Source organism: Terrapene carolina, unplaced genomic scaffold (assembly GCF_002925995.2).
Source record: "Terrapene carolina triunguis isolate 2854851 unplaced genomic scaffold, T_m_triunguis-2.0 Scaffold148, whole genome shotgun sequence".
In the NCBI taxonomy this organism is placed as follows: Eukaryota; Metazoa; Chordata; order Testudines; family Emydidae; genus Terrapene; species Terrapene triunguis.
The window spans coordinates 8,120,502-8,140,444 of NW_020664499.1; the positions used below are offsets into that span (position 1 = coordinate 8,120,502).

The following is a 19,943-nucleotide window of genomic DNA, read 5'->3' on the forward strand; positions in this document are numbered from 1 at the left end:
GGGTTATGATAAAAGAATATAAAATAATGAATGGTCTAGAGAAGGTAGATTGGGAACATCTGTTCTCCTTGCCTCATAACACAACAAGGGACATTAAATGAAATCGAAAGGTGGCAAGTTCAAAACTGATAAAAGGAAACGCTTCTACTCAACATGTAATTAGATGGGGGAACTCATTGACAAAGTATATTGCTGAGGGCAAGAATTTAGCAAAATTCAGAGACGTTGATATGAATAACAAGAATATCCAGAGTTGTTAATTTTTTTGTAAGACAATAAATCTCCTGCTTCAGGGCTTAAACCAATCTCTAGCTATTAGGAACTGGATAACACTTCTGCTGGAAGGGAAGAGCTGCGAGTTCAGACCACCCGGGATTGCCTAAAGAAGCCTCCCATGATCATCTGCAGGCAGAACCAGCAAGAGTTGGTCCTCCATCACCTGGAAGGGCTGGGAGCAGGAGGAGGCCAATCAGGGCACAGCAGGCCAGATAAAAAAGGCTGGTTGCTTCTGCTAGAGGCCAGTTCTGGGTGAAGATGGAATGAGAACCAAGGGGGAGGGGTGGGGGCTTGACGGAGAGCTGACCTGGCTGAGGGGGCTAGACCATGGAAGAGGCAGACCATTGTGAAACCAGGGCAGGAGGGGGCGCTCTGGTGGTGAGAGCACCATAACATAGGGATTATATTCTGGATCCATTGGGGAGAACTACCAAGCTTTGTCGAGGAACTAAAACTAGTGGTAGGGTGTGGGGCAATTACTGTACACATCTGGGCAGTGCACACCTCCAGAGAAGTACCACCCCTGGGCAGAACTGCACAGACTGGTTTGGAATGGGTTCCAGAGGCCCACGAGACAAAGAATGGGCTTTTGGTATAATGGGCCAGCCTGAACTGTGTGAGCTTAATTTTGATGCAAAAACTGACATGAGACTGTAACCAAGAAAGCAAACCCTGTTGGAAGGAATGGAACCTACCAGGGTCTTCCTGTGGAAGACAAGAGACCCCTCTGGTAAGCTAGCACACGTGTGGACAGTGCATTGTTTTAGGATATATGTTTTTTCTGTAATGGTTTTGTCCTAAATAAACTAACTGTGCTCTGAGAAAGCTGGCTGGTCACTGGTAACCCTGTCATAGACCCTGGGAGAGAGCAGAACAGCTTGCGCGGGACTAAAGACAGACCTGCTGGGATAAGCATCGCGAACTGCAAACCTAAATCCTCAGTCTGGAAGAAGAAGGGTGAGGGTCCTCCCACCCACAGAGAGGTGACAGCAGGAGGCCTGAGACCTGAGCAGGCCACAGAGGGGGTAGAGGTGCAGTTAATCCCAGAACTGGAACATTAGCCACTGTCAGAGAGAGAAGCCTGGACTAGATGAACAGCAGGGTCTCACCCAGTCCAGCAATTTCTAGGTTACTAGGGGTCATAGAAACGTTGCATTTTTTACACTCTTGTGAAAGGTGAGAACTTCCTTGTTTCTTTGGCTACTTTACTTTTTTTTATTTTAGAGTGAATAAATGTGAAAGATATTCAGATAAAAAGACAATTAAGAGGGTTTGTTTCTTGGCAAATTTAAGGACCTAGCCTATGTAAGTGCTAGATAAACAGGGTTTATCAGAAAAGCTTAAATCTGAGAAACCAACTACTAGCACCTGAAGAAATCAGGACACCAAGCCCCAGAAAAACCGGATTCAGCTTCAATGAACCCATTGCTAGGAAAAGAGAGGAAAACAGTAATCTCTCTATTATTTATCAGCCAATTAAATAGTAGGAATGAGCATTTTTTTGCATAATTAATTATGCTTCTGCCTGCCATCAACCAGGCCGGCAGTCCCCCTACACAAGTGTCTCTGGCAGAGGTAGCAGGTCACCTGCAAAGCTTTCCCTGCCAGCTTGCTGAAGTGCTGCCAGACAGCAGAATGGGCCCTGTCCTGCTGCATCCTCTGCCACTCTCCCTCCCCCTTCTTCTCTCTCACAGACATCACCCCTTCCATCTCCTCCTCTCCTTGAGCCTCCTTCATTCCCTTCTCCAGGTAAGACAGCTGACACTCCATTTTGGATTCCTGTCCAATCTGGAAATCGAAACATTTCCCTTTTCAAAGATTGAAAGTGAGGGGATGGGAGGAGACAATAATCAAAAAACAATGTTTAAATAAATCAAAACCAAAACCATTAATTTTATTTCCCATGAGGAATGTGAGAATTTTGTATGTATGCCTCAGTTTCCCTCTGTGTTTTGCATTGCTATGCTCTGAGGGTAAAGACAAGGGAGGAGGTGTTTGACTCACTAGCAGCCTGGTTGGAGACCAGAGTCAAACAAACTGGACAAAGTTTACACACACGTGAATGGAGGATCCAGAAGAGACAATGGAAACCCCAGTGGCTGGGACATTCACACCTAGTGACTTACAGCCCAGAGGAAGGAGGTTCCCCCCACCTCTCTGCTGGGAAGCAGAGCAAAGGCCCAGAGCTGGAGAACAAAGGGGAAAGGAGTCAGGTGGCTGTGCTGAGAGCTGAGATACAGGGGCTGTCACCTGGAACTGACAGATAGCGAGACAAGATGGAGGCTACAGCAGCTTTGTTGGGTGGAGCCCTGGGGTTGGCCAGTCTGAACTCTGTCTTAACCTTTGTTTCTTGATGCTAAGACTTGCTGATGCTGAACTCCAGCTGAATACTAATCCCTACTCTGTTTTCAAAAGGCTGCTTGGTGCCACTGCAAATACCTACTGAGCTGCACTGATCCCTGAAGAGGGTCAAAGTCTTTCACCTGGAGTGAATCTGGGGTCTGGTCTATACTACGCGCCTGAATCGGCGGGTAGAAATCGACCTCTCGGGGATCGATTTATCGCGTCCCATCGGGACGCGACAATCGATCCCCGAATCGGCGCTCTAACTCCACCAGGGGAGGTGGTAGTAAGCGCCGCCGACAAAAAGCCGCAGAAGTCGATTTTGCCGCCGTCCTCACAACGGGGTAAGTCGGCTGTGATACGTCGAATGCAGCTACGCTATTCACGTAGCTGAATTTGCGTATCTTAAATCGACTCCCCCCTGTAGTGTAGATGTAGCCTCAGGCCCCTACGCTAGAAAATTAGGTTGGTTTAACTACATTGGTCAGGGGTGTGAAAAATCCACATCTCTGAGCAGCACTGTTAAGCCGACCTAAATCCCCTTGTAGACAGTGTAGTGTAGACCTAGCTACTGCCTCTCGGGGAGGTGAGTTTCCTATGCTAATGGGAGAATCCTGTAGAGATGAGCTGCTGTAGCACGTAGATCTACCCTCAGCTGGACTCGCTGAGCGGAGCTCGAGGTGTTAAGCAGGAGGGCAGGAGCCCAGAGGCTCAGTCTCAGAGGCAGTGAGGCTGTGCAGCCTAACCTGAAGGAAGAGTGAGATTACTCGGGGGTCTGGCACACCGAAGGGTTCCTCCAAGGGACTGTTTAAAAAATGGGGTGTAGCACTGATCCTGTGGATCCATGACAACCCCACCTGCAGGCTCAGGTAGCAGAAGAATATCAGCTTCTGATATGTCATGCTGCCTGGACATATGTGATTCAATCAGTCTCATGGCCACCTAAGACATCTTGTCTTCAGGGCCAAATATTACATGAATCTCTGTCATTGTGCAGAAGGGCAATCACACCAAGTCCAGCAGGATTCTCTGCCTTTGTTTACATTTACATTGATAAAGTGACTTCAAATTAAAGGGTCTGAGCTGTAAAGTTCAGATCTGGAACCAGACCCCCCCATAAATCCTGAGTATCCACATCTGGGGTTTGGTTCAGGCCCATCCCTAATACAAACATTTCCAAAAGTCTCAGATTACACTGCTGGGAAACAGACATGCAAAGCCAGTGGCTCGAGAATACAGCTCAAAGCCCAGTCAGCACTGACTGCAAATAATTCCTGATCAAACACTTCATATACAATCACAATGTCCAGGCCTAATTTCATCTTGGTTCCCCCAAATTCCCCTACAGTTACAAACAGATCGAAAAATCATGTTCCCTTCCTCTCCTGAAATGCTGTGCACTGTAAAACAGCAGCAGTGTTTCACCCCAGAGATGGCTGCATTTCGATGGTTGGAGAAAGTGATTCCTGTATAGATACAGGTTGCAAAGTACTTTAGAATTCTTATTATAATAGCATATAGTGGTCTGTTTTCCAGTATCTCCAACCCCAGTTGTTCAAAAATCATTTAACATTTTTATTAACGACCTGGAAGAAGGGGACTGGACTAGAAGACCTCTCGAGGTCCCTTCCAGTCCTACTATTCTCTGTTCTATGAAAATATAAAATCATCACTGATCAAATTTGCCGATGATCCAAAGATTGGGGCAGTGGTAAATAATGAGGACGACAGGTCACTGATACAGAGCGATCTAGATCACTTAGTAAACTGGGCACAAGAAAACAATATGCATTTTAATATGGCTAAATGCAAATGTATACATCTGGGAACAAAGAACGTAGGCCTTTCTTACAGGCTGGGGGACTCTATCCTGGAAAGCAGTGACTCTGACAAAGATTTGGGAGTTGTGGGGGATAATCAGCTGAACATGAGCTCCCAGTGTGATGCTGTGGCCAGAAGAGCTAAAGTGATCCGGGGATGCAGAAACAGGGGAATCTTGAGTAAGAGTAGAGAGGTTATTTTACCTCTGTATTTGACACTGGTGCAACCACTCCCTTATGGCCTTAGAATCTACAAATCTATAACTCAGGCCAAAAAATCATGAATTTGCCTTTTGGTTTTTGAGCCTTCAGGGGTCACATTTTCAAGCTATTCTCCACAACCAGGAGCAAACTGACTTTTTTCCCTAAATGAAAGGTGAAATTCCTCCCTAAGTTACGTGACTCCAGTGGGTGGGGCTTTATAGAAACACCAAATGAAAAGAGGTTTGCCATAAAAGTCGTGAGAGTTGGCAACACTGGTTTGAAAGTACACCAATATATTGTGGCATCACTGTATTGCACAACATAACTAATAGATCCTTTCGCCAAACCATAGCTACATTGTTCTTCTGACACAGTGACACATTGGGGCTGAGTCTCTATTGACCTGCACAGTGTATAGTCATTTACACCACTGCCAAATGGGTGTAAAACGCTACCAGATCAGAATAGCAGCATTTTATACCCAGTCTGGACTACTGAAAATGGCACAAGTGTGGGGCAAGACACATTCGGGCCCCCTGGTGCTTTTTGCTTTACATGTTTGGGTTCTGATGTTCCCTCCCCGCTGCGTACCCTGTATCAGTTAAAGATCATACCTGAGTCCTCTGCAGGTACTGATGCTTGCCGCTGAATCACTGTGTCCGTGAACATGCCCATGATAAAAGCAGTGATCCTGTAGCAGAGAAAGCAGAAGTCAAAAGCCAATCAGCACCATACTGGGGACACTTAGGGAAGAAGAGAAGTCACTAACAAGGTACAGATCCTGGAAAGCAGAGATCTGTTACAGAGCTTCTTCCAGGCAAAAACAAGCCTTTCCCACCTCATTCATTACCCACGCACAATTTTCAGATCTTTCAAGTAACCCAAGTGCTCCCAACTGTCACCTGAAGAGCACAAGAGTGCGGGAGGTAATATCTTTTATTGGACCAATTTCTGTTGGTGAGAGAGACAAGCTTTTGAGCTACACAGAGCTCTTCAGGTGACCTCAGGTAAGCCTGAAAGCTTGTCTCTGACCAACAGAAGCTGGTCCAATAAAAGATATTACCTCACCCACCCTGTCTAAAAACCTGGGACCAAGACAGCTACAACAACACTGCACACCTGAACAGCAGGCAGTCCCACACCATACATGAGCAATATGCTACAGTGACATGGATAGCCTTACATTCATGGGCAAATTGGAGGCTTGACTGGATGAGCACAATAAACTCAGCACTGCTCCTGACTGCCTGGTGCCTGAGCACAGAAAATGTAATCAGCACTAATACACACACACAGAAGACCTAGCATTTCAGAATTCTGCACATAATATAATGACAGATCTTCACAATCCCCGGAAAAGCAAGCCAGGGCTGTCCCCATTTTACCAATGGGGAAAATGAGAGACAAACTGAGGAAGTAACCTGACCAAAGTCACAGAGTGGGATTAGAAATCAGATGCTCTGAATGCTCTGAACTCCCAGCTGTAAGAGCTGGCTGGCAAGAGGGGAAAACACTGTAAAGGGGCAGGAGTGTTGTCCCCCAGTGTAGGCCCAGGAAGAAAAAGCATCCAGGCACAGTGTGGGCATTATCCCCACAGAAGGCAGGGGGAGAGTTGGGAGGCGGGGTAGGGAATCCAGGAACAGAGCAGGCTGGGGTGTGGTACAGGACGCACAGGAGTGTACAAGGAACCTCGTAGGTGTTGTCCCCCAGAGTAGGCCAGGCCAGGTCAACGCGGGGAGGGAGCATGGGAGCATCCAAGAAACAGTGCAGGTGTTGTCCCCCACAGCAGGTAGAGGTGGAGGAGGGGGCGCAGGAGCTTCCCCTACAGAACTACAGAGGTTCCTCTCTACCTGCTGCTCCACAGGGCAGGTTTGCAGCTACAGCAGGCATGTGGGGCAGGACGGTAAGGCATGGGGTGGGAGGACCCCTGGCCTCGCCACTCTGGGCATTTGCAGAGCTGCTGAAGGAAGGAAGGGAATTCATTCAAATTAGCTGTTCCCCAGTAGCTGCTAGGGAGAGGCAGTGCAGCCTAGAATGGGAGTGTCTGCCGTGCACCGCAAAATGTAGCTGAAGTCTGGAGGGCCTACAGGGGCCATGCTACATCCCAGTTGCCCTGGTCATGGGGAGCTGTGAGTCAGATCCGCAGGCCGAGGACTAGACCCTCCCAACAATTTCATTTGCTGGGGCTAAATCACTGATGGCACTTCCCAGTGAAGGGCTGGGATTGCAGCCCATCATGCAGAGCCCAGGTGGCCTCCTGAGCTGTGTGCCAGGGTTTGCCCAATAACACAGTTAGAGTTTACAGAGCTCTTTGGAAACATTATCTAAAACCATTAGCCCAGAACACCAGCAGGGCAGGGAAGAATAATTAGCCGACATCAGTCCAACCTCATGCTCCTGAGGGCTGCTCTGACCGCTCACCACTGAAAGCAAGTTCGCCGCTAATCTCAGTGGCACCATTTCTATAATGGGAAGCCAACTCATGTACTGAAAAGGAAGCATGGCCTAGCGGTGAGAGGTTACGGTGGGGTGTCAGAAGAACTGGGTTCTGCTCCTGGCTCTGTCAATGAGTTGTACTTGTGCGATTGTGTGCTCTCTGAGCCTTTGTTTCCCTAGCTATGACATGGGGTTGACAATATTATTGCTCTCGCTCTCGGAGGATGTGAGGCATTCCTTCGTGCTTTGAGATCTTTGCCAGAAAAGGGCAAAGTAATGTTATGGTCTAACTCAGCCAGAAGCTACTGGACTCAATACAGGAGTCCCTGGGTGAGGTTCTCTGACCTGTGTTATATGATCCAGTCTGACCTGTAAGTGTCCCTTCCAGCCTTAAGGTCTATGGCTTCTATGAAAGAGCCAATGCCAAATGGCCTGCTCGTGCGGAGGAAGGTGAGTGAATCAGCACCTGGCAGCCTTCAGCCCCTCTCCTACAGACATCATCAGCATCTGCAGCCTTCAGCAAGGACTCGTTGTGGACTTGCCCCCCCATGCGTGCAGTGCTGTACAGAACGCATAGGGCAGGCAGGCACACGGGAGGCAGTAGGGTGACTGCCAACTAGATTGATCTTACATACCCACGGGTGTATGAAGGAGAAGGTGAGTGCCCATTTCTCAAACATGTCATGGATCATATGAGCAGCTCAGTCCATCTCTGCTCACAGAGCCCCAGCCTGTCATCCAGCAGTAAAGAGGAAAGGATCTGAGCCTCCTCAGCTCCATACCTGACCAATAGCATCTCAGGCACCCACAGCATAGCACCGAGCACCAAGGAAATGTGAAGCATCAAACAATATGTCTTGGTTTGCTGTGAAAAGGACTGGGGGAGACACCACAGGTTCTAGTGAATTTGTCTTGAGAGTCCAAAGTCTCAGCGCAATCCCCCAGCCCCAGTACGTCTCCTCTAAGAAACATGCACCAGATCATACAGCACGGCACTTAGAGTCATACCTGAGTGTCTGGCCTCTCAGTGACCTCGGTGCCGTTTTCTGAGTAATAGGTTTCAGTGTAGTGCTCCCCAATCAGTCCCCTGAAAAAAAGAGTCAGATAGTAGCAGTGAGGACTCACAGCGCCACCCGCAGTTCCAAGGGACAGAGAACCACATGGTGCAGGAGGAACCAGCATTACCCTGTATCCCTCTGGCCAAATCCTGCTTGTCTGACTCACACCAGTGGGTGCCACTGAAGTCAGCAGTACTGATACTGCTCCCAGTGCCAATACGCCATTGAGGAAAGCAAGCTGGAACTGGCACCGCATCACTGCTTGAACTCCCACCAGAAAATCCCATCAATGGTTTCTCATCTTCACACTTCTGATGCATACTATATAGAGGGAGGGGGAGGCAGGGTCCTGAACAGCCTCCATAGAAGAAGCTGTTGGTGCTTCTGTTGGGGGTAGGGTGATCAGATCGCAAAAATAAAATATCGGGACACATGGGGGGGTAGGGCATCCACAGGGCTCACAGCCCCCACCAGAGCCATGGGGGAAGGAGGCGCACAGTCCTAGGAAGCAGCGGGTCAGGGGGCGCATGGCCCCGGCTCCGGCCCCTGCTACAAGCCGTGTGTCGGTCGGGGGCACACAGCCCTGGCTCCAGCCCCCCTGCAAGGGGGGGTTCTCAGGGCTGGGGCAGGGAGCTGGGGCGTGGGAGGAGGTTTGGGGTGCTGACTCCGGGAGGGAGTTTGGGTGTGGGATGGGGTGCAGGCTCCGGGCGTGGCTTACCTCAGGCAGCTCCCTGGAAGTGGCGACAATTCCCTCTGGGTCCTAGGCAGAGGCACAGCCAGGTGGCTGTGCGAGTTGCCTCGCCCGCAGGCGTCACCCCCACAGCTCCCATTGACCGCAGTTCCTGGGCAATAGGAGCTGCGGAGCAGGTGCTCATGGCTGGGGCAGCACACAGAGCCCTCCTGGCCGTCCCTGTGCCTAGGACCAGAGGGAACTGTCGCCACTTCCAGGGAGCTGCGCAGAGCCAGGTAGGAAGCCTGCCAGCCCTGCGCAAACCAGACACTGGCAACTTTACAATATTGGGACAAATGGCATCCCGACCGATGTATGATCGGGATGCAGGACAAAGAGTTAAATATCGGGACGTCTAGTCGCCCTAGATGGGGTCATGGAACAGTAGCTGCCATTGATGATCTGTCAGCTGAATGGTTTGTAAGCAGATGCCTGACTCTCTGCCCTGCAGCCAGCGCTTGGGGAGGGTTCACTGTCACCCAGATCATCACCATAATTTACTGCACAACAGGCTGCAAGAAGACAAAGTCCTTCAAATGGAGTAAGAGGGACAGGGCCAGCAGGTGGGCAGGGACTGGTTTCTCCTGCCTAAATGCTGGAGGGGCAGCCAGATGGGGATAGATCCATGGATCACAAAATTTTGTTCCCCTGCCATCAGTCTGCTAACTTGTACATGCAGTTCCCTTGTAATGAGCTCCACAGCATACAGTAACAGTAGCGGGAGACTGACCCTTTCCTCCTTAAGAATGGGGGTCAAGAGGTAAATGGGTCCAGCAGCTCAGAGCGTCCATAGTATCCCAGTGGAGGCAGCAGTGCAACTGCCAATCACATCTCATACAGAGCTCAAAGCAATTTGAGTAATAGTATCTCCTCCTAAGCTCGATGGGCTGAGGAGATGGTATTTGATGCTAAATAAGAGTTAGACCATTGTGAGGGGGACAGAATAAAAACGTAGGCAGGCCAGGGGCTTGGGTCTGAGGGTGAATAAGAGCTGGGTTTAGGTTCATATCTGATGGTTCTGTGTCAGAAATGGAAAATAAGCCCCTTCTTGTTTTAGATCTGAACCTAAACCATTGCAGGGGCCATTTTCAATCCAGGGATCCAAGTCCCTTTGAAATTCAAAAAGGTTCAGCTAGAGCTCCCAGCTGTTGGCTCTCCTCTAGCTTTATGCCCTGCAATGTTCCATGCACAATCTACACAAAGTGGCCTGGGGAGAAAGCTAGATTTGAAACCTAGAGGCCCAGGGCTTTCAGTAGGGAACCCTGCAACCCACACTAGCCACCGCACACTTACTTGTTCTTTTCCAGTCGGAGAACATAGTCCCTTCCTTCTGCACGGATGCTGTAATGAACGTGATCCGGATACGTGTTCTGCACGGGGTAAAATAACAACAGAAACTTGTCATCATCGGGCTAAAGAGGTATGAAGTAGAAGATTTCTATTCTGTGTGCTGCGCAGACCTCCGAAGACAGTCACATGGGACCTCAGACTCATCTACCCTAGCCCATTCAATGTTCCTCTAGTCATATGTTGATTTTGTTGAAATATTCTATTGACATATTTCTGCCCTGCTTTCAAAGGTGTTGTGCATCTGCAGCTCCCCCAGTTCAGGGTTTGTGTGAGTGCCCAGCACCTCTGGAAACCCGGCTATACATGCTTACTGCCAATTTATCCATTACAGACATAGCACAACAAGTGGAAACCAACAGCCAACTAAGTCAGCACAGAAATAATCTCAGTTTGCAAAACCCAATATGCCTTGGATTACAGAACACTAAAGACAAGTACACTGATATTAAACCAGTGGCTCTCAAACTTTTTTACTGATGATCCCTTTCACATAGCAAGCCTCTGAGTGCGACTCCCCTTATAAATTAAAAACATTTTTTATATATTTAACACCATTATAAATGCTGGAGGCAAAGGGGGATTTGGGGTCGAGGGTGACAGCTCGTGACCCCCCATGTAATAACATTGCAACCCCCTGAGGGGTCCTGACCCCCAGTTTGAGAACTCCTGGATTAAACTAAGACTCAGTGTTCACATCTGGCACAAGGCCACAAGTTGTTGCACAAGGAACTAAAATCTTACTGCTCATCAAAATGCCTTTTTTGGCATTTAATTCATCATTTACTCAAAATCAAGAACCACAGAGTCCCCTGATAACTCACCCCCCTGATTCACTGATATTTCCCCTAGTAAAGTCTTCCTTCTCTTTGACTGATCGCGCACACAGCCTCATTGTGTGAGAATCAACTTCCCTTCCTGTGTGCTCTCAAAAGTAGATTGTCAGGAAATCATACTGAAGCCACTTGGCCTGAAGAAATAAACTCTGCTTCCAGAGTCATTCTTTATTCCTACAAGCTCCTGCAGCGCACAAGACACAGCACCTTTTCACCTAGTAAAACAGATCACTGCCATTAAGTTTCTGGATAGCCCCCCAACTCCCATGTGTGCATAAGCATGGATGGGTGCAGTAAAAGGGACAATAAACAGGCAGCTAGGTCAACTACATGAGTGAACATACTGGACCACATTTCTTGGGAACTCACTTGTGATGCAAACAAGCTGGAAAGCAGCCAAATCTGGCCATCTGAGAAGCCCTCAACAATGGTGTGCCAGACTGCTGGGCCACACCCTCACCTGACCTGGGTGCGGGGAGCACAACAGGGCACAGGGGAGGGGTTATGTGCTCCAGCAATCCCCAGCTGGCGGAGTTTCCAGCAGCCCCACAAGTCAGAGGACATGTATCTAGGAATTAAAGCAAGGGACCGGGAGTTGGGACCAAGAGTCAGGATGCCTGGGTTCTTTTCCTGTCTGTACCAATAACTTGCTGTGTGACCTTGGACAAATCACTACAGCTCACTGCCTCAGTTTCCCAATGTGTAAAATGGGGACACCCCCACCTACCAGTGACAAGAATCGTGAGTTTTGGCTGCTGTTGTAAATTGCTTTAAGATCCTCAGCTGAACAGTAATGCTAATGAGCAATTATACCCTTGGAACTGTGGAGGCCTCCCTCTCCGGTTAATGGCAGCTGACCAGGCGACCAAGCGTCTCACAGCAGAGTCGCTGGCTAAGGCTCTTCCCAGATGGAAGCCACGGCTGGCGGAAGTGGTGAGGTGAACTCCTTGGGCACCGCAAGGCAAACTCATCAGCTCTTGATTTGCTGGGGTTTGCTCTCAGTTAGGGAGTTTGGCCTCTCCTGTGGGGTGATGGTATAAATTACCACACAACAGTCTGGAATTCCCCCCAGGAAAGGATTGGGGAGCTGCAATCAGATGGGGGCTGGAGTTATACGGAAAGTATTTCTGTACCACAGTCAGAACCAGCTGGGACAGGCAGCATGGTTTTCCTTGTGAGTCAACTGCTCTAATTCCACTGCCTCGTGTTTTTACTTCGGGCTCTTTCTGGGAATGAAAAATCCATTTCTAGTTAAAAAAATAAAAGCCCCTTTGCCTGCTGAGTAAAATGCAGCCAGAGTCACTCTGCGCCCTCAAGTGGGCACCGGCGGCAGCTCTGGGAAGTGAGGGGCTCTTCAGCAAAGTGCTGAAGACTGAGAGATGCTGTCACCTAAACAAACATGATGCCTAAGCTGGAGACGCAGGAACTGTCTACGGGGCTTGATGATAAATTCTTCTTAGATGAACGTTAGTGTCACTTTTGGTGTCTGCCAACAAAATGATGCTTTGTTATTGTTGGCAACTTCGGAGACAGAAACCAATCCTTGGGAAATGCAGATCTGCAGAAAAGCCACTGAAGGCACACGAAGAGAACTCTGATTGCAAGTCAGATGGGAAAGGAAGAGCAGTGATCATCTTTCTGAGAAACCACAAGAAATGCAAGGCCATTTAAAAGGCCTGATAAAGCTTCCCCCAAGCTCCTACTTCCAGAGAGCTTTTCCAGTGTTTCAAATGCAGAAGGTCTGACTCAGAACAGTGGGGGACTGAGCCTGGACTCTGGTTAAACTCCTGCTCACTCCAGTGCCTGCTGAGTGAGTCAGGGCAGGACCAGGGCTGTAGGACTTGGCCTGAGGTGCAGAAAGAGCAGTTCTGGACAGGCAAAAAACGGGGACAGGCAGGCTCAGGCACTGGGGGCTGGACTCTTGGAATACCTCTCACCCCGGTGAGTCAGCAGGAACTCCAGGAGGTACACCAGTGTCAGCAAGAGGGGAATGACAGCCCAACAGCTACCTGTGCAACAGCAGGTCAGAGTGGTTTGGTCATTTCTTCACCTGCTGTGAAAGGGACAATGGGGCTCTAGAGAGCACACTGGACTAGATCCTCCAGAGCCAGTGCACTGGGAGAGGAGGCAGGGGAGAGGGGAGGTTTACACCATCTTTCTGCCCCCATTATCTGTGGGCAAACCAGCCCTTGGCACAAGTTAAAGCAGTCTCAGGAGCACCCTCACTTGTGCTGGAGGAGAGCAGCCAACATCATTGGAGTGCATGCACCTTAACCCTGCCCCCACCTCCTCTGCCCTCGAGTGCCCCAGCTCATCATCTCTTACACAAAGGATCCTCAGCTGCTGCCTGAAACTCGCTGGTGTGGGTTGTTGTTGTTTTTTTGCAGTGTAGACGTAGTCATAGAGAATCCCCTGCAAGCCACCCCATCTCTTAAAATGAGGGGATCCAGTTCAGGTGCCCCTTCTGACCACAGCTGTAGCAATATGGCCTGGGGAGAGAGGTGACCCCTAAAGCAAATGTTATTTGGGGAGGAGATTCCACCTTTAAGGCAGAAGGAACAGAGCATGTTGATGGCAGGCTGCTTTATATTTAAGGTATCAGGTTTGCAATATTAAAAACAGTCCTGGGGAAATGGCTGAGAGGACAGCATGAGCCAGCTTCACCATTTGTAACCTGGCCATACTAACCATGTGCAGATAGACCACCCCTCCCTGCACCACTACATCCCACCATGCACTGCAGTCTCTCGCTGTATGCATGTCTTACAGATATTTAACAGATGGATGTACTATTACATGTGATCTCCTCCCTTTGGTACCAACACTGAAGAAAGAAAGGAGGAAAGTTGTTCAATGTGCACAACACAGATGGTATCTCTAAATAGCCTGGAGAATGTTTATTTCACGGACAAGTTTAGGTTTCTGGAGCAAAGAAAACAGATGCCTTTGGGAAGAATTTTTGAAGCTATTTTATCTGAAACGGTTTGACTCATAAGTGAACATGCTGTACCAAGAATTTACTAGGCAATTTATATCTCAAAATTGACATGATCCTTAGGCCTTCTGAGGTACTAATGTTTGTGCTTTTAAGATATGATTCCTGGTGCTTTCTGAATTTTAAAGACTAAATGCAGTCGAGAAACTGCCATTAGGTTATGGTCTCAGCTTCAGCCTTGCTGACTCCAACCATTCAAAAACCATGAGCCAAACCCCAACAAAGATAAGACCGGCTTGAAAATCATGAGATTTTTTTCAGAATAATAAAATGTGGATTCTTTTGTATTTGGCTTCTTTTTTATGAGCCTTTTGGGTTCATGTTTTCTTGCTTGTCTCCACAACCACAAGAACTAGTATCTGACTTTTTTTTACAATTGAAAACTGAAATTCTCCCACATTCACATAACTCTGGGTGCTGAGGCTTTATTCTCCCACATTCACATAACTCCGGGTGCTGAGGCTTTGAGAAAACACCAAGTATCACGAGACTTGTGCTAAATTGTGAGAGATGGCAATACTACAGAATGATCTAACATCCTTTCTGCTTCCATTTCGTCACTTCTTCCCTTTATCCCATCAACCGGGGTCGGGTCATCATGTAAGCATCCACCATCCTTGTCTGTCTGCGGTAGCATTAAGGTCCACCTGCTTACCATCTTCTTTGATGCGATCCATCCATCACTTCCTCAGGGTCTCTTTCCTACCAGGCTATCTTCACCAGGTCCCCTTCATTCATCCTCTGCACATATCCGAACTGGCGAAGTCCCGATTCCTGGATTTTGTCAGCCACATCACGGACTTGGACTTCCATCCTAAAAGTTTCCTTTTGACGTCTCTCTCTTTGTGTAACTCCTCTTCTGGCACGAAGACATCTCATCTCGAACACCTGTAGGCACTGAACTTGGCCTCTGTTTTGGCCGTGCTTCTGCACCATACAGCATTACAGGGCACATCACTGTTCTCCACAGTTCAGTCTCAGTGGCGGATGTTTGTTATACACAGCTCTTGAGATATTATTCCACACTTTTCCAGCATTCCCCAGTCTGGACTGGGACTCACATTCAAACTCACCATTTTCCATAACCCAGACGCCAAAGTACTTGAACTGGTCCGTCTGGTTTAATTCCACTCCATTAAGTTCTATGTTAAGTTTCCCTGTGGCTCCTCTACTGACCCATGACCTCAGTCTTAGTCAAGCTCCTTTTCATCAGATGCCAGCTTAGCTGATCATAACACTGGTTATTATTTTCTCTAGGTCTTCTTTTGAGGAGGCCCTTATTGCTATGTCATCCACGTATAGCAGCTTCTCCCCTTTTCCCACTGACATCTTCCTGCTGAGGCAGTCCATCAAAATGATAAAGAGCAGCGGGCTGAGGGCCAACCCTGGGTGCAATCCAACTTCTACATCAAAGGGACTTGTTCCACAACATGTTCTGATCTCTGTTTTAGGTGATCTATACTGAGCATTCACCATAGCTGTTAAATCCTTAGAAACGCCATATTTCCTCAGCACTGGTGTGAGTATCCTTCCGTCCACTTTATCATAGGCCGTTTCTAGGTCTATAAGAAGCTATCCTGCTGGTGCTTGAGCTGCTTCTCCATCCCTTGCCAATTTACGAACATGGCATCCCTGCACCTCGTCCTTTCCTAAAGCCACACTGTTCTTGGTCAATGAGGGGTTCCACCATTCTTCTAATTCTAGCATCCAAGATACGTTCCAGTATCTTCATCCCATGTGACAACAGCTTTGTCCCTCGATAGTTCCACATTCCTGGATGCTTCCCTTCTTATGTATTGGTACCAGGATAGACTTGCACCAGTCTTTTCTTGCCATACAGCTTCAACCACTTTGATCCATTTCATGACGCTCTTGCCCAAGACTTTCATCAGATCTGCTGTCACTTCATCAGGTCCCTCTGCCTTATTGGTCTTTGTCTCCTGAATTGTATTTCCACTTCCTCCTCTGTTTTGTCAAGCTCAGGCACCGCATTAGGATCACATGTTGGCAACACCACAAAGGGTGTGCCTCATTTAAGTGACTCTCAAAGTATTGTTTCCACCTCTCCTTCACTTGTTCGGGTGTTACTAGCAGTCTCCTCTGATCACCATTCACAAACGATGTCACATTGCCATCCTCCTTTCTTTTGTGTCTCATTTTTTCAATGCTGCTGAACTTTCTGCCAGCCAGCTGTGGGTCGTTTACAAGCTCAGCGTGCAAATTGTCTAGGGCACTCTCATTGCCCTTCTTCATTGCCCACTTGGCAGCTCACTTTGCTTCTTTGTATTTGCTTTCATTTATGCTTGATGGGTTCATTTCTTTTCTTTATGCACCATTTTCTTGTTTCGGATTGCTATTTGCACTTTGTTGGTCCACCCCCACTCCTCTCCATCTGCATCATCCACAAACCTCTTCCACCACGGCAATCCACATTCTTTAGAGGTGGTTCCACTCCTCTTCAGCTGATGCCAAATTTGTTTCCTGACACAGATTTCATTCTACCACTAGTGATTCTAATTTTGACCTCAAACACAACAAAAGGTTGCTTTGATTGGTCTCTCAAGAGTGCCATCATTTATGATGGCGATGATGCAGAAAGCTCACACTAGCTGGTGTCATTCGTCCCATAAGGGTCTCACTTTAAAGGAACTAAGACTCTGAGTCTGGATCTTTGCTGACTGTGCACTCAAGGTGCCTGCCAGACAGATCAAGAGGGAGAGAATTCCTTTCTCTGAACTACTGTGCATCTCCTGGGGCATTCTCTGTTGATTTCAGTATATGTTTGGAAGGGAGGGATGGCCCAGTGGATAGGGTGCCAATGTGGGACTCTGGAAACCTGAGTTCAATACCTGACTTTGTCATACCCTTCCTGTGTCACACTAAGCAAGTCACTTCACTTCCAAGGGGCTGTGAGAATAAATGCAATAAAGATTATGAAGTGCTCAGATACAATGCTGATTGGGGCCACAGACAGCTACAGTACGCGAGTGTTGTGATCCTGTTTTCTCTGTTCTGCAGCTTTCCATGTGTCTGTCTGTTTACAGAGGCAGTTGCAGTTCTGCAAGGCAGCACTGAGGTAGCCTATTCCACAATGTACATTCTCTCATATTTGGTTATTTTTGCTTAATCTAAAACAAAAGTCAGTCTCTGACTGCTCAGTGCCTGGGAAAGCTGGAACTGTGCATGGCTAATCTGGGGGTTGGCACCAGGCCCTACTTTAACCACCTCTGAGTCTGGGGTTGTTGGAGCTGGGCTTGTAGTGTCCCCTGATATTTCAGAAGCAACAGATACTTACAACTTGAGCAGAAAGATCTCTCTTCCCAGGAGCTGCAGGCACTCTGTGAGGTGTCACCCTTTCATATTGGGCCACATGCGCGAGTTTCTCCGACGGGCTGGCAAAGACTCCTGTAAAGACATTCAAAGGGTCAGGGATTTCTGCAGAGTTCCCTAGAGGGGTACAGTGCTGCATGATGTTACAGGGTGGTAGAGCAGCTGTGCTCAATAACCCCATTAAGGCTTGTTCCTGATCCCAGAGAGGGGGACAGAGCAAGGCTGGCTTTGTAGCTCCCTGCCCCTCTGTATTACCCTCACAGCTCATTGTTGGCTGATGTTCTGCTGCTTCCTTACAGTATGCACAAAGCATGTAACATCCACCATGAGCCCAAGGCACTAGCAGGCAGCAATGAAATGCCAAAGATGGACTAGCAGCTCCCCTGTCCTGCATTCTGCACTCTTTGGCCACAGAGCCCTTGCCAGATGGTGTCCCCAAGTGAATAAGGACAGGCCAAGCTTTACAAAAGAGAATGAAAATCTTAAACTGAGTGAAAAAATACGTGGAGGCTCCAAGACTACACACGATTATAATAATATTTGTACAAAGTAGGTCTTACAAGGTAACATCTGAAAAATCATAACTTGCTAGTCAACGCTGTCCTGATAAAATGTGTGTGACAACATTGAAAAGTTGTAAGATTCCACTGTATAGTGATTTTAACACATGTTCCAAACCAAGACTGGCAAGCAGGTCTGTCTCAAACAGAGGAATGGGTGCTCTGCTTAATTTGCATATAAGCCATAAATAGAGTAATCAAGCAGGAAGGGAAACGAAGGATACTCAAAGAGGTGAGGAACAGCAGCAGAGAACATCCTTTCCTGTAGACTCTCTGTCTCCTGAATCTCAGCTGGAAATGTTTCCCAAGTGTGGGGGCTGACACTATAAAAATGAGGGACAAACACCCCAAGGTCCCCTCCTCCTCTCCCTCTCTCTCTATCCATCGATTCACTGCACGAGAAGGGACAAAGGTAGCAGTCATTAACCAGAAGAAGGGATTCTGGTCTAAGAAGTTTGGCCAGTAAGATGATTGAGAATATGTGGTGAGAAAAACTTTGCTAGTTGTGTTTTATCTTTTCTTGTAACCATTTCTGATTTTTAAGCCTCATTACTTGTACTCACTTAAAATTTCTCTCTTGGTAGTTAATAAACTTGTTTTATTGTTTTATCTAATCCAGTGTGTTTAAATTGAAGTTTAAACTCCAGTTGAGATAACAAGATGTGTGCATATGATTTCTATTAATAAGAGGATGGACTTTATATGAATTTGTTTTGTCCAGGAGAGAGCTGGGCAGTACAGGACATACACTTCTGGGGGAAAATCTAGGGCTGAGGATATGTTGGGGTCACCCTGTAGTATAACTGAGGTGTGGCTGGCTGGCTGCAGCACATACACAGTCATAGCTGGGAGTGATTTGCATGCTGGAGGCTGTTTGTGAACAGGTCAGACTGGAGGCTACAGCAGCAAAGCAGTGGAAAGGGCACCCCAGGTTAGAGGGCAGGGGTGACACAGCTACTTATTAGTCTGTACTCTGGGTATGTCATAAGGTGATTACAGCATAACCTCAGGTTTCATTTTATTTTGTTAAGAAGCCAGTTGCTAGCTTCTTGACTGCAAAGCACAGCTTGAAAATGCGACACTCAAATGTTCGGAAAGCAGAAGGCAAATACACAGGACCCCAAATTTATTATTTTTAAAATATCTCATGATTTCTGGGGCCTGAGTCATGATTTTTTAATGCTTGAGGTTAGCATACTTTTGTTGTGGATTTTGTAGGATGTTTTGCATTTACGCTGAATCAGGCTCTCTGATTCACCAAGAAAGGAAATGTCTGTGGGGGATAGAAAGACAGCAAGCCACTCCACGACTCCTATAGTGCTGCACAGTTCATAACCCATAGTGCTGCCTAAAGCTTCGCACCCTACACTAGAAGGCAAGTTGAGCATCTTCCCTCTTCCCCCCAGCCCCACACACCCATTTTGCAAACAATTTACCTGAGGGACTGCACAAGATAACATCTGGCAGAGCTGAGTATAGAACTCAGAACTTTAACATGACACAGCCAAGACTTCAGCCACACTGCCTTTCACAATAAATGTGCCAGAGATATGTGCTTGGCTAGCTAACAACTAAGCCAACTGCTAAGATCACACTGCTCTACCATCACCAGGAATCCTAACCACCAAGAATCTACTGCTACCTGGCCAGAAGTTGTATAACTCACAGGCATAGTGTGTGTTGTGGCCCCCCTCTAGTGGCTGCTCCATATAGAGGATAACTTACTTTAGCTCAAGTAGTAGAGATGTGGCTGACGATCTGAAAGTCCAGGCTTCCAGCCCTACTGCTGGTCCCCAGGAACAGCATAGTCCATAGGACTGACTGCATATGATGCAATTTATTTTTCCAGTTTTCTTCTTTATAAATTGGTTTGTTTGATTCACACAGTGAGAAAAAGGCCTTATAGACCCTGGCATGCCACTTGATGGCCACTGTTCACACATTTCGGCAGTGTGACCCATGCTGGCATGTTTGACAGCTGTATGAAGCCAACAGTCCCCATGTTAGC

At 47.7% G+C, this 19,943-nt stretch overlaps 1 protein-coding gene across 1 annotated transcript in view; it reads right to left on the reverse strand.

The window, feature by feature from the left end:
* The window catches only part of LOC113406898 (disintegrin and metalloproteinase domain-containing protein 8-like), an 84,882-nt gene that overhangs the window by 60,805 nt on the left and 4,134 nt on the right, over positions 1 to 19,943 (reverse strand). Inside the window, exons 2-5 of the mRNA XM_029912014.1 lie at positions 17,341 to 17,450; positions 10,161 to 10,237; positions 8,088 to 8,166; positions 5,258 to 5,334 (exon numbers count right to left, since the gene is read on the reverse strand). Of these exons, the coding sequence (XP_029767874.1) occupies positions 5,258 to 5,334; positions 8,088 to 8,166; positions 10,161 to 10,237; positions 17,341 to 17,450 (343 nt within the window). The remainder of the gene's footprint in view (positions 1 to 5,257; positions 5,335 to 8,087; positions 8,167 to 10,160; positions 10,238 to 17,340; positions 17,451 to 19,943) is intronic.